General features: G+C 39.9%; 1 protein-coding gene across 4 annotated transcripts in view; it reads right to left on the bottom strand.

Moving 5' to 3' along the window:
• The window catches only part of XPO6 (exportin 6), a 154,790-nt gene that overhangs the window by 82,117 nt on the left and 57,156 nt on the right, over nucleotides 1-15,517 (bottom strand). For all 4 annotated transcript variants that reach the window (XM_004461429.5, XM_012526323.4, XM_071211217.1 and 1 more), the window contains exons 5-6: nucleotides 10,572-10,731; nucleotides 8,052-8,129 (exon numbers count right to left, since the gene is read on the bottom strand). In XM_004461429.5, coding sequence (XP_004461486.1) covers nucleotides 8,052-8,129; nucleotides 10,572-10,731 — 238 coding nt within the window. The remainder of the gene's footprint in view (nucleotides 1-8,051; nucleotides 8,130-10,571; nucleotides 10,732-15,517) is intronic.

Genomic DNA, 15,517 nt, shown 5'->3' with positions numbered 1-15,517 from the left:
TGTTGCTAGACAATATGCTTTAAAGTCTGGGAACAAGAGTCCTCCAACTTCATTCTTTTTTAAGATAGTTTTGGCGATTTGTGGGCCCTTACCCTTCCAGGTATATTTGATAACTGGTTTTTCCAATTCTATAAAGAAGGATTTGGGGATTTTTATCAGGATTGTGTTAAATCTGTAGATTAGTTAGGGGAGAATTGACATCTAAATGATATTTAGTCTTCTAACCCATCAACACGAAATATCTTTCCATATATTTAGATCACTGGTTTCTTTTTTTTTTTAATTTTATGCATTGTGTCTTCCATTCTCATAAGATCTGTTACATTTCTTTGTAAGTTTTCAAATTCTTCTTTCTGTTCACCCAATGTCTTCTTAATATTCTTAATCTCTTTAGCCATCTCAAAGAATTTATCACAAGTGCCTTTTTGAACATCTGTATTTAGTTGTCTCAAATACTGTATTTCATCTAGAGCAGGGATTCTTAAGAGGTCCATGAGCTTGGACTGAAATTCAGAAAAACATTATTCTTGTGGGGATGTGTTGGTAAGGGTGTGATAAATTTACTAAATAATAAACCGTATAGTGTGGACTTAGTAAGGGGTCTGTGGTTTTTCCGATTCACAAAGGGGTCCATGAAACAAAAAGGGTTAAGAACTCCTGATCTAGAGGTTTAATTTGTTCCTTTGCTGGGTCACATCTTCCTGTTTCTTAATATGACTTATAATTTTTTCCTGGTTAATCAGCATCTGATTTTTTTTTTTTTTTTTTTTTTTTTTGAGATTCTGGGGCCTGAACTCAGGACCTCATTTGTGGGAAGCTGTCACTCAACAACTGAGCCACATCAGCTCCCTGAGTTGGTTATTTTGTTTGCTTGTTGTTTTTATTTTTAGGCGGCACCAGGGACCAAACCTGAGATCTCCCATGAGGGAAGCAGGAGCTCAACCACTTGCCCCACATCTGCTCTCCATCACTGGTTTCTTTCAGTAATGTTTTATAGTTTTCTGTCCTTCATTAAATTTATTACTAAACATTTGATTCTTTTAGTCACTATTGTAAATTGATTTTTTTTTTGTTGACTTCCTCCTTAAATTGCTCATTAGTAGTGTATAGAAATGTTACTGATTTTTGCATATTAATCTTGTGCCCCGCCACTATGCTGAAAGTCTATAAGTTCTAATAGCTTTGTTGTAGATTTTTCGGGGTTTCTAAGTATAGGATCGTATCATCACAGCAAACAGCGAAAGTTTTACTTCTTTCTTTCCTATTTGGGTGCTTTTATTTCTTTTTCTTGCCTAATTGCTTTAGCTAGAACTTCTAGCACAATAGTGAATGACAGCGGGTAAAGTGGGCATCCTTGTCTTGTTCCTGAACCAATGGTGAAAGCTTTCATTCTTTCACCATTGAGTACAATGTTATGGGTTTTTCATATATGCACTTTTTTATCATAATGAGAAAGTTCTTCTATTCCTATCTTTCAGAATATTTTTATGAGAGTGTTTTATTATGTCAGATGCCTTTTCCTCATCAACTGAAATGACCATGTGATTTTTCTTCTTCAATTTATTAAAGTGGTGTATTACACTGATTGATTTCCTTATGTTAAACCACCATTGCAAACCTGGTATAAAGCCCACTTGATAGTGATGCGTAATTTTTTTAATGTGTTTTTAGATTAGGTTAGCAAGGATATTGCATATTTACTCATCAAAGATACTGTCCATAATTTTTTCATGATATCTTTATTTGGCTTTGGTATTAGTGTGATGTTAGCTTCATAGAATGAGTTTGATAGTGGTCTTTCCTGTTCAGTTTTTTTTGGAAGACTTTGAGGAAGACTGGTATTAGATCTTTTTTCAATAACTAGTTGAATTTACCTGTGAAGCCATCTGTTCCCGGACTTTTCATTTTGGGGAGGCTTTTTTGTTTTGGTTTTTATTTTTTTTTCTTCCCCTCCCCCTCCCTGCTGTTTTTGCTGTGTCCATTCGTTGTGTGATCTTCTGTATCTATTTCTCTTTTTGTCTTTTCTTCTTGTTTTTCTCCTCTAGGATTCACCAGGATTCAATCTTGGGAACCTCTGATGTGAACAGGTTCCCTGTCAGCTGCACCGCCTCAGTTCCTGGTCTCTGCTACACTTCACCTTGACTCTCCCCTTCGTCTCTCTTTCGTTGCATCATCATCTTGCTGAGTGATTCACTTACACGGGCACTGGCTCACTGCGCAGGCACTTGCATGGGCACTCAGCTCGCTGCATGGGCACTGACTCACCATGCAGGCACTTGCTCGCCAAGCAGGCACTGGCTCAAAACACAGGCACACTTTCTCTCTTTCTTTTTCATCAGGAGACCTCAGGGATCAAACTCGGGTTCTCCTATATGGTAGGTGGAAGCCCTATTACTTGAGCCACATCCGCTTCCCCTGGTGAGGTTTCTGATACCTGTTTCAATTTTTTTTTTTTTTTTTAAGATTTATTTTATTTATTTCTCCCCCTTTGCTCTCATGTTCATTTGCTGTGTGCTCTTCTGTGTCCGCGTGCATCCTCGTCAGGTGGCACAGGAATCTGTGTCTCCTTTTTGCTACATCATCTTACTGCATCAGCTGTGTGTGTGTGCAACACCACTCCTGGGTTGACTGTGCTTTTTTCATGTGGGGCATACTCCTTGCATGTGGGGCACCCCTATGCAGGGGACACCCCTGCATGAGTCTCATCTAAGTTTTGGCTTGTTTAATCAACTGGACCATACCTTCTTGTTTCTTAGAATGGGATGTTATCTTTTACTGATTCCTAAGCATTTGTTTATTTTGGTGATTTTGCTCTGTTGACCAATTTCTCTTGCCTAGTGGTTTCGTTTCATAGCTCTTTGATTTTTATTTTAATCTTTTCTAAAACTTCAATACTGCCTGTTTAAGTAGTCAAAAACAGAGCAAGGAGCCACTAATGGGGGCCCAGTCCAGTCTACTGTGCCTGGGAAAGAATCAGAAGAGACCAGCCTGTCTTCCTTCACTTTTCCAGCTGGCCAGCAAATGGCACTCCCCAGCAAACTCTTCCATGGAGATGAATCCTTCAATTTCCACTAGCTCTTCTATGCTAGCAAGTTATGGCATAATTACTTTCGCTGAAAAGAAACCACAGTCAGCCCTCTACTGCACCCTCCCTCTTCCCAGGGAGGAATCTGTCCTTTCTGTTGGCTGCTCAGCCACGGGTTTCACAGAGGCTGTTTGCCTAGGGAGTAGGTGATGGGCAGCATTCCCGACCACAGGGATTCAACTCACAGTTTTCCCTTTCTGTCTCTCAATAACCAGTCCCTCCTGGATGATGCATGCAGCACTCCAAAGGTCCCCAAAGCAGCTCCCCTGGACAACTTCTACGCCTTCTCCCGTATTTACGAGAGAGCTATGTCCTGCCTGAGCTACTCCGATGCCATCTTGGATCCTGACCCAGAATTAAAATGTTTCTTAAAGGCCCTCAGCTAATAAGGCACAGAGCTGGCCCAGGTCTGGCCTCAAAGCCTATGGTCCTACCCAGAAAGGCAAGTCAACTGGAAAGATTATGTAGCCAGGAAAAACAATAAATTAAAAAGCCAATAGTCAAATCAAATGTAAAAAATTTGATCTAAACTCATGTAGAAACAAGCAGACTATAAACTAGTGTGTGTATACCATAACTGCAATTGTGGATGGATGGATGTATGGATGGATGGATGGGATGGATAGATGCACGTGGACAAAGACTAAACAAGATTATGCAAAGGTTAAAACTACAGACAGGATGATCTATGAATTTTTCTCCTCAAAAAATAAAAACGCTTTAATGTTCTCAATAAGAATGATTTTATTCAAATTTAAATGTTTAAAGGTAATTTAGATTATGGGAAAGTTTTTCAAAAATATATTTTAATCAAGGTGGAAGAAATCACCATAGAACAGTGTATGTTGCAGCATTTCTAATGCAAACTTAAGAGAGCTTTAAGAAGTTATTTATACAACCAGGTATCTTGTTTCTAAAACCTGTGAAGTGACTTTATCTTCCCTGAATTGGGCCAGTATGTGCCCATGCCCAAAGAGATGTGTGGACTTTCGTGTATCTACTGACTTGGAAGCAAGCCAGACATGACTAGAACACTTTATAATGGGGCTTTCATGTGAAGATCACCTCTGCTTTTTTTTTTTTTTAAATTATTGAAATCTCATGTTATGTTCTGAGTTTACTAAATCGTGGTTTCCCAATCTCAGCACTATTGACATTTTGGGCTGCATGATTCTTGGTTGTGTAGGACTATCCTTTGCAGCCTTAAGATGTTCAGTAGCATTCCTAGCCTCTACCTCCTAGATGCCAATCATACTCCCCCAGCTGCATTAACCAAAAAATGCCTCCAGATATTGCCAAATGTACCCTGGGAATCAAAATTATCCTGGTTGTCAATCAGTGATCTAACTAACTGCACCCTCAGTTAGTAAAATGGGAGGACACTCTATTCAGGGAGCCCTTGGGAAGTGGAAATGAGATCACAGCAGTCATGAGTGACCCTCTCAAGTCCCACCTTTCTATAAGTAGCTTATAAGGGACTATGTGAAAAGATCTACAAGTGCACAAAGGTATGCAATTTGCAAAGAGCTGGGGATAAAGAAGAAAGTTATAAATTGGTCAATTCGCGCTTTCTAGTACATCTTCACCATGAAAAATTTCCATCACCCCAGTGTATACACGGATCTATATTTGAAATTATATACCATGTACATGGGAAGATATGGTCACTAATTTTTATTACAGAGCAAACAAAGCTGTCTTAGAATTGCAGTATTCATATGATTTCCTTTTGTTCACTTTCTCCCATCTGGCCACGCAAAAAGAAGTGAGGGCCAGAGGAAAATAATTAAGGAAGAGGGCTGTGGCTGCACATGTGCAGCAGGAAGGAAAAGACAAAATGTGAGGAGGGCACTATCCACATCTTCCCTTATTTCATCCTCAGAAGACAGCTATTCTCCTTTCACAGTCAAAGAGGTAGACATTCAGAGAAGATATGAATGATCCTCTCAAGACAGAGCTAGGCGGCGGTCTTGGCCCAGCGGTTAGGGCGTCCGTCTACCACATGGGAAGTCCGCGGTTCAAACCCCGGGCCTCCTTGACCCGTGTGGAGCTGGCCCATGTGCAGTACTGATGCACGCAAGGAGTGCCCTGCCACCCAGGGGTGTCCCCCGCGTAGTGGAGCCCCACGCGCAAGGAGCGCGCCCCGTAAGGAGAGCCGCCCAGGACGAAAGTGCAGCCTGCCCAGGAATGGCGCCGCACACAGAGAGCTGACGCAGCAAGATGACGCGACAAAAAGAGACACAGATTCCCGTGCTGCTGACAAGAACAGAAGCGGACAAAGACGATGCAACAAATAAACACAGAGAACAGACAACCAGGGTGGGGTAGGGGAAGGGGAGAGAAATAAATAAATAAATAAATCTTAAAAAAAAAAAAAAAAAAGACAGAGCTAGGTCTCCAAACCAGAGGAAGGAGGGAAGGAGGAGGCAGGTACAAGTGGGCAGTGACTAAGAAAGCAAAGTCAGGACAGACACAGGGTGAAGGGTGAAGGTTTCAAGCCCCTGCTCCACCACTTACTGGTAAAGTGACCTTCAGGAGCTAGTCTCCATAAGCCAGTCTCATTTGTAAACAAGAAATGAAACCATCAACTATTATTTCACTGGACTCTTGTCTAGAAAAGGTGAGTAATCAATATTGCAGAGCGCTTAGGAGATGAGGTAACAATTTGGGGAACTATTCTGAGAAATAAACCACACACACCCCTTTAAACCTTTTTCTATATTCAACTGTTTATGTGGGGACTGGTCCCTAGGCTTTGGTTCTTGAAAGTGATCAGACAGAAAACAATATTAAAAGAAGTGTATGAGAAAGGGCACCAAAAGCCATAGGTGCTACATCAGACAGGGAGCTCCAAAGGAACCCAGGCAGGGTAGGAAGAATCCAGCAGGGAATGCTAACAGGGTATGTTTAGGAACTATTTGGTTTATTCACTGGACCCTAAAGTTTCTAGCTTACAGTCAAGACAACGAATCAAATTTCTGGAATTTTACTGCTTAACTTGGTATCTTAAGTGCACAAAGGCAGCTGAGCAAAAACAACAAAATAAATGTTGATTAAATCATCAGCACTGTCCAAATAATGGAGCAAGATCTGATGACTTCACCTGCAGTTGTCATAAAGAAAAAAAAAATCATATAACAAAGGCATCTGCAATTTCTTTTTTTCCTTTCTTTTTTAAAGGGAAATATATCAGCTTAAAAGCTTACTTAACTTCCCAAGTCCATAGAGTCTCAATTTATTATGCTTTTCCTCAATTACAAAATTCAAGACTTCAGATCTTTTTAACAGATTCTAAGAGGCAATTCTCAAGAAGTACTTTGGGATTTATTTTTATATATGGAAATATCCAGTTAAGTCAGATATTATTTTCCTAACTTCATAAACAAAAGCTAGACAACACATTAAAAATTTGAATATTAGATGTGTCCTATCTGACTCCCCCAAGCTAGCCCCCAGGAAAATCTATCAAAGTATAAACTGAGTTAGTTGAGAACATATACCTGAATGAAGCCAACTAAAACACATAGCTCTTGCTACTGGAAAATGATCGCAGAAAATAAGTTAAGCTTTACTAGAATAAACTACTGCTGCTAATTTAAGCTGGTGGCTAAGCTAATATTCAAGTTATATAATATAAAAACAAATCAAAATCAAAATAATTCATCTTTTCAAACAGTATTTAAATTAAATGACAAATTTAAAGGTGAGCCAAACTGAAAGCAATTCTAAGAGATCTCATGAAATCGGATCTCTGTATCATTTGCCGTTTTTTGTGTTCTCTTTCAAATATTGTAAAACATAATACCTAAAGGATCCACCTTGAGAGTGAAGGTTTGCCACCAAGTACAGATAAAATTCAATTTCCCATGGGCTCTTAAAATACTCTAGAATTCTGTAATAGCTTGTAATAAGAAGAATTATAAAAGAAATTTGGAATAAATTAGTATACTATGAGCAGTCCTTAAAACCTCGATATATTTTCAATTCTACAGTAACCTTGCAAGAATTCCAATTTCCACATATTATCAAGAGGCGACATCAAACAGCTTGGGCTTTAGAGATGTCTGATTTCAATAATCCATTTCCTTGGGTTAAAGAAGAAAGATGTAAAAATATTTTTAATTAGCCACATCATTCTTTACAATAGAGGAAGAAATATATGCCAATTCATGGAATGTACTCTACTTGAAACATATTTGTGATTAGTGTAAACAGAAGGATTTAGAAACCTTGTAAGTTCCTACCCAGACACAATTTCCTCTTTCCATGAAAGCTGTTGTTAAAGGAACTGCATTCTGACTTTTGAAACAGAAATTAATATGCCGTAGTCAATAACTAGCAACCAGTAAACTACTGACTACCTGCCACAAATGCCCAAACTTCATCAAATTAACCGATATAATTCAAGGCTGACTAAATACAAATGATATATTTGCCACTCAATTCTTGATTGAAAACCAATCCCACTGCATACGGGTCTCAATCTAGGCTGGCCACCATGGCCTTCTGCAGTGTCAGGAGGGGTAAAAAGCACTCTGCATTCTGAGGTCCTCTTCTTCATGCTGCTGCCCCTCTCCTGCAGCCACTGCAGATCTACAAAGCCCACAGACTCATACCAACTTCAGCAAAAGCAATACAGCCATGAAATTTGAGAAAAAGAGAAAAACAAGGGCAACAGATCAGGAGGAACGCACTTATAAAGTTGAAGGGGACGGAGGTGGGGGGGCAACAGAATATCAAAGGTGCCATCCTCATGATGGGCAAAGAAGGGGCAAAACGTGTTGATTAAATGCACAACTACTTATGAGAAACTCAGAAAGCTAGAGCTCAGAAAACATGGAGAAAAGGTCAAAAATAGATTAAGAAAGACTCATCTACATCAGGTCAAGATAAGCTGTTGCTACCCTGCTGAGACCCCCAACCGGGTTTAGTAAGAGAAATGTCATATGTGACAGGCAGATCATACCACTTTCTCCAGAGGTCGGGGATGGTGGTGGAGTGGCAGCAGTAACACTGTGTTTGTCCCACACAGTCTCCAAGATACCTACCAAGAAAGGAGAAACTGAGTTTGAGAGAGAAATGAAGCCCAGCATATGAAAATCAAATTAAGAAAAAAGATTTACTGGTACACCTTTAATCAAAATCAGTATTTAAATATCCCTCTCAACCAAATGTCCCCCTCTAGTTAATGGCCGTGTGTCTACTTCACTTCCCAGCTATCTTCTAGACAGTACTGTCCCCACTCAACAATCACCACTGCTTCCTCAACCATGTAATATGCCTTCACCCCACTATTTCCAGCAACGTTGTTCTTTGTCAAACTCACCTGGTTGCTGAGTCAACTCAGCAGCCACTTTAATCCTGATCCTTATTGGCCACTCTGTGGCATTCCAGACCACACTGCCCAAACCCTTCCCTAAAGCCCACACCATCACTCTTTCCTGGTTTATCTCCTGTTTCTTTGCCCTCTTGTCCTCTAATTCCACTCTCTTTTGGGATGACCCATCTACTGCCATGGCTTCAACAAAACGTATTCTCTCTCAGCCCAAAACTCATCTTGCCCATATGTCCCAAGCTCTATATCACATGGTAGGAATTTAGAGACAAAGCAAGGTATTCATAGACCTGCATAACCAACTGCTTCCTGGATGCCTCTACTTAGTATCCTAAACTCAACTTACCTTCCTACATAAACCCACCACTACTCCTCTTCTGTTTCTCGCTCAGGAAATGGTACTACATAATCTCAGCATCTGACCTCTGCTCACCCTCTCCCAGACTTCAAAGCCCACCTCACACACTAGGCTTCATCATGTTGAACATGTTTGTCTGCTGTTCCTGGAAGATGTGTCCTCCTCTTTCATAACCTCTAACCTGCTCTCCTCCCCCAAATCCCAAATTAACCTCTCTGCCAGACTAACCACTGTCTGTCCCTCAGGATTCCACTCGGCTGTTACCTCCTCCACAAAGTCTTGCTCCTGGTTCAGTTTTGCCCACACCTAGAATGTATCTCTATTATAACTCTGAAACATTGTATTTTAACTATCTGTTTACTCATCCATTAGATTGTCAATTACTAAAACAAGGACTGTGTTTTATTACTTTTTGTATCTCCAATACAGAACTTGGTATATAAACTGCTCATAAAAATCTTCAGAAAATATCTTGTTCTCAAAATATTTAATATTACAACACAGGTAATACTTGAAAATGTTACACTAAGTGTAAAATAAAATAAAATAAAAGGCTATGTATTGCATGATTCCATTCATATGTTATGTCCAGAATAGAAACAGAATCAACAGAAACAGAAAGTAGATTACTGATTGCCAGGGGAGAGGGGAGTGGGGAGAATGGGGAGTGACTACTAAAGGGTACAGGCTTCTTTAGAGGTGATGAAATAGTTCTGGAATTAGATAGGGTGATGGTTGTAAAACCCGGTAGATATAATAAAAACCAATAAATTATATACTTTAAAATGGTAAATTTTAGGGTATGTGAATTATATCTCAATTTTTAAAATATTTAATATGCTGTTAGGCACAGCATCACACAGAGGTATAACATGGTCCCTAACTCTAGAAACTTTACTAGAAAGTTAAACTATTGACAGTTGGTACTGTCAATAAAAATGCATTTAACGATTAAACATTGAGATTCTGGTTTCTCCCAGGGATTTGGAGGAAGATAAGGGTAAATTACAAGTTCACTTTTGATCAATCATCCTTTCAATCAACCAACTTTAAATGCCCACTAATATGCCACACTGAACTGGATATACAAAGAAAAAAGTTCTTAGACATCTAAGAAGAAACACCAGGCAGGGAAGCCAGAAAAAAAAGCATTTCTTTTCACCACAGTATTCCTTCAAGTAGCAAGGCCAGGCTCCGGCACTGCCCTGCCCAGCACGGTGCATCCCTGCACAGGTACCTCCTGGGCCAGCAGGCTCTTGTGGCAATGTGTCAGTGTGGCAGTCATGGCCTTATGACTTCAGTTTTCCCATTCATATCCCATTTTTCTGTCTCATTTTGAGGTCTGTCTTCTGTTTGCTCTTACCCTTCACACATTGACATGAAGCTCAAAGAAATCAGAAGAGGGGTAAGTAAGATAATGCTCCTGACTACTACAGCTTAGTACACAGAGCGCTGGCTCCACACCTTGTCTCACCTCCTTATACAGAACCTGAAGTTTTCACATCTGCCTACTCTTTCAACTTCTCCTAATCTTAAATTCAAATTATTTTAAATACAGTGCTTGCCATGCATACCTTAGAATGCAGTAATGGGTATTTCAGTCACATTCCTATTACCGCTTCTCTTCCTCACTAATCATAGCTATAGCAAAGACAAATAAAATACTACAAAGAATATAAGACAGAAAATTCTTCTGAGGCTCTATGATGTGCTAGACATGAGGCCCAGTGCTGAAAATACAGCACTAAATGTACTGGGGCCAACCTGTTTCCCAGCACCACCTAACTGCTCACCTGTCAGCAGCCCAAGCACTGTCTGCACCTGGTCCAGCAGCAGCTTCCGCAGCTCCTCCTTCCGAGCCACACTGAGGTCCTCCCGGGGACAGGCCAGCTCTTCTGAAGTGGTCTTCAACATGATGAGCCCAAGCGGGGTTGTCACAGGGGACTGGATCAACTGCCGGGAAAAAGTTGAGTTCTGAGCAGAGCTCCTGGCTAATAAGAGAGGACTGAGTAGCATTAAAATTGTGAAGTACCTCTATGTATTTAATCTTACATGAATAGACCACATAAATTAACCCTTTAGAAAAATGACATTTATGTAGTTGTAACAACTCAAAATATTTTCTCCTCTTATTTTAAGGATAAAATTCTACATGAACTTTAAAAAAGCAAGAAAACAATGCTCTTTAATACCTACTTTGACAATTCTGATATGTATACAGATTCCCAACAGAGTCTCAGTTACCTTACAAAGGTTAATTAGTGATTAAAATGTATATAAATCAATGTGACATCTTTTCAATTTTATTCAGGTACTGACTTTACATTTCCAAACTTTGCACGCTTCAAAAAAGTTCTCAAGATTCAACATGTAGGAGAGCAGAAACATGCATACATGTCATTAAACTGTGCCTATGGTTATAATTTTGTAAATTCCTATACATAGCAAATTACTAGGTTGGTGCAAAAGGAACTGTGGTTTCGGACTGTGAATTTTAAATCACTATAACTAAGCTCAAACACATCTTTATTCATTAAAATAAGAACCATTACAATCAACACATTTTTGCTAATGAGAAGTTATTCTTGTAGTGTAAAAATCCATGTTTCAGGATTTGACAAACTCTTGGAAAGCATTTTCTGCATCCTGCTGGCTCTGGAAGTGTTTTCCCTGCAGAAAGTTGTCAAGATGCTTGAAGAAGTAGTAGTCGGTTGAGGAGAGGTCAGGTGACTATGGCAGATAAGGCAAAACTTCATAGTCCAATTCTTTCAACTCTAGAAGCATTGGTTATGTGATATGCAGTTGGGCATTGTAATGGAGAAGAATTGGGCCCTTTCTGTTGACCAGTGACAGCGCGGGCATTGCAGTTTTCAGAGCATCTCATCGATTTGCTGAGCATACTTCTCAGATGTAATGATTTCGCTGGGATTCAGAAAGCTGTAGTGAACCAGACAGGCAGCAGACTGCCAAACACTGACCATAACCTGTTTTTGGTGCAAGTTTGGCTTTGGGAAGTGCTTCTGAGTTTCTTCTCAATCCAACCACTGAGCTGGTTATCACTGGTTGTCATAGAAAACCCACTTTTTGTTGCATGTCACAATCCTATCAAACGGTTCATTGTTGCTGTGCAGAATAAGACAAGACAATACTCCAAAATGACAATTTTTTTAATTTTCGGTCAGCTCATGAGGCACCCACTTATCGAGCTTTTTCACCTTTCCAATTTGCTTCAAATGCCGAATGACTGTAGAATGGTTAACAGTGAATTCTTCAGCAACTTTTCGTGTAGTTTTAAGAGGATCAGCTTCGATGATTGCTCTCAATCAGTCGTTGTCAATTTCCAATGGCCAGCCACTATGCCATCTCCAAGGCTCTCATCTCCTCTGTAAAACTTCTCGAACCCACTGTACTGTACACTCCTTAGCAGTCCCTGGCCAAACACATTGTTGATGTTGCGAGTTGTCTCCGCTGCTTTATGACCCATTTTTAATTCAAATAAGAAATGGAATTTGCTTTTTGTCTAACATTTCATAGTCTAAAATAAATATAAACAGCAATAGGTCATTAGCAAAAACCATAACGCAAGAAATGCACATTAAAATTATGTATAGCATAACCACATATATTTAAGAATGTATTCCAATGCCAAGTGGCAAATTCCAACAATGCAAAACCACAATTACTTTTGCACCAACCTATTTCTATCGCCTGCGGTTTCCTTTGTACCATACTGACAAGGTTTCATTAAACAACAGAGAAGCGGTATCCCTTCAACAACCTAACTCTACTTCTCTCTCTAATCAATTTCACAAAATTTAAAGCATTACTATTATGTTTACTTTTTAGTTTCTGGAACCAGTGAAAATAAAATGAGTTGTTACTGAAAGTCTCTGTCAAAGTATATGCTACAAATCTTATAAAAAAGCAAATAATTTAAGAAACACTTGACCTTTCTCTTTAATCACAACTTTAAGTGGAGTTCACTCCCTGACACAAATAAATTCTTAATTTACTCAAGCTACAAAATATAAGTTTTAAGGTACAGGAAGGCATCAAGGAACTGTACCAATATGAACCATGTATTCTCCAAGGAATTCACGGCATTTACGTTTCCCTTGAAAAATAACTCCTACTGCAAGCCAAGGAAAAGCACATCCCCAAAGAGTAGGGTGAGGACTCAAAAATGTGAACTGAAGGAATATTCAACTGCCCTCAAGAGCAGCACTGTGTAAAACCAGCAGCAATTAATGGTGGCAAAAATGCTGTTAAATCAGGTCTCTTGAATGCTAGAACTTCAAATACATCCTCCACAATTTCTCCCTTTATTTTTTACAAGTTTGGACTATTTCTAATACCCACTTGAATTCAAATAATGTAGTAGGGCAGAAACAGGGAACCCTTCCTCTAACAATTTTTCTTTTTTCATTTCTTTCTCCCTACCCTCTTGTTTGTTTGCATTTGCTGTGTCTGACTTCTTGTCTGCTTGTCTTCTTTTCAGGAGGCACCAGGAACTGAACCCAGGATCTCCCCTGTGGAGGGAGGCATCTAATCGCTTGAGCCACCCCCACTCCCCGCTTTTGTTTTAGCTCTTACTATGTTTTCCTCCTTGTGTCTCTTGTTGCATCATCTTGTGTCAGCTCATTGTGCCTGCCCGTGGTGTCAGCTCACTGTCTTGCTTGTCTTCTTTAGGAGGCACCAGAAACTGAACCCGGGCTCTCCCATGTGGTAGGCAGGAGCTCAATCGCTTGAGCCACATCCTCTAGAGCCACTTGCCTCTAACAATTTTTTTTTTACATAAAGTAGCATATAGTAAGCATCTCTTTCCATTCAGAGACCTTTGGGTTATCAATTTGTACTGTAAAAGATTCTATTACTTCCCCCTTTTCATTTCTTTCTCCTTACCTTTTTTTTTTTTAAAGATTTATTTTATTTATTTCTCCCCACCCCCTTGTTGTTTGTACTTGCTATGTCTGCCCATCTGCCTTGTTTCTTTTTAGGAGGCACCAGGAGCCAAACTCAATGTGGGAGAGAAGTGCCTAATCATTTGAACCTAATCATTTAAGCCACCTCCACTCTCTGCTTTGTTGTGTCTCACATTTTTTCCTCCCCACGTCTCTTGTTACATCATCTTGTTACGTCAGCTTGCCATACCTGTGTGTTGCATCAGCTCGCTGTCTTCTTTAGGAGGCACCGGGAACCTCTGCTTCCTGCTTTGTCTCTCATTATGTTCCTTCTTCTTGTGTTTCTTGTTGCGTCAGCTTGCCATGCCTGCCCATCTCATCAGCCCACTGTCTTGTTTAGGAGGCATCAGGATCCACACCAGCCACTCCCATGTGGTAGGCGGAAGCCAAGTCACCTGAGCCACATCCACTTTCTTCCTCTACCTTTTTTGTCTGTTTTTTCCCAAGCCTTCCTTCTTATTCTCTCAGCTGGAAATGACTGGTATTACTAAATGGAACATTTTCTTCTAGATATGAATGCTTCTGAGCTCCCCAGCAATAAAAAATTCTTCCAATATGAGGGTGGGGAAATGTATCTTAAAGCTCTTTTCTCTCATCACTTGGGGAAAAGAGAGAAGGTCAAGGAAGAAGACGGCTGAAACAAAAGTGTAATATTTCTTCTTACTAGTTTTGTGTCCACGAAGCTTTTTTATCAAAATGGTGTTTCCATTTATCATCACCACATACCTAATTTAAGCTCTTAACATAGGTAATCACAACAATTTTCTTTTAGGCAAGGGAGTAAAGAGTTTAAAAAACAAGAAAACAAGAAAAGTACACAGGCATGGACCGTGGGTGCACTGCAAGATGAGTTGCAAAATCCACAGAGGAGGGGTAGTCTTTGAGCTGCACTTGGCATATACACCTTTTTTTTGAGGTACCAGGGCCAGGGATTGAACCCACGACCTTGTATGTGGGAAGCCGGCGCTCAGCCACTGAGCCACATAGGATCCCAAGTTGGTTTTCTCATTTGTTTGCTTGTTGTTTGTTTGGGTTTTTTGTTTTTAGGAAGCACCAGGAACCAAACCCGGGACCTCCCCTGTGAGAAGCAGGTGCTCAATTGCTTAAGCTAAAACTACTCCCCTATAATTTATTTTAACAGACGATAATGAGCACCTTCAGGTTGAAGATCAAGTTCAAGTTTTTAGGGTGAGCTTCTAAAAACGCAACAATTTTTTTTATTACATCACCCAATCAGAGATGAAACAGTAATTCTTTTCTATGCTTCTTGCCCTAAATTATCCAGTTACAACACAACCACAGGTCTATCTCTGCAGATTTCAGGGACTTAAAAGAACAGACTGGTGAGAATGCATGTGTTCGTTTGTACAGGGTGGAGGGGGGGAGGGAAGGAGTGAATTTGACTTCAACTACTTTCTTCAGTGGGCCAGCAACATGCTCAGAACTCCAATTATTTTCTCTTCCTGGTAAGATGGTCACCACAAGAATATACATAGATGTCCAAGCCAATGGTCACAATCAGAGTTTAAAAACAAAACAAAGGAAAAAGGTATGCGCCCCACACTGCAAAGAGACCATAATGGAACTGAGCCTCACCCAAAAAAAAAAACAAAACAACTTTTATTAGATAGTTTAATCAAAGGATCATTGCTAGGTAGCTGATTCCAGAACCAGTTTGGCCTTGTTCCCAATACCTGATAAGGTTTTCTTTATGTCAGAAATGCCAGGAACTGATCAACAATCATTCTTTTCATTTTTTCACTTGTTTTATTTTTGTT

This window comes from Dasypus novemcinctus, chromosome 23 (assembly GCF_030445035.2).
Source record: "Dasypus novemcinctus isolate mDasNov1 chromosome 23, mDasNov1.1.hap2, whole genome shotgun sequence".
NCBI classification, from domain to species: Eukaryota; Metazoa; Chordata; class Mammalia; order Cingulata; family Dasypodidae; genus Dasypus; species Dasypus novemcinctus.
The sequence above is the reverse complement of the archived record's forward strand: the minus strand, read 5'-3'. Positions and strand labels throughout refer to the sequence as shown.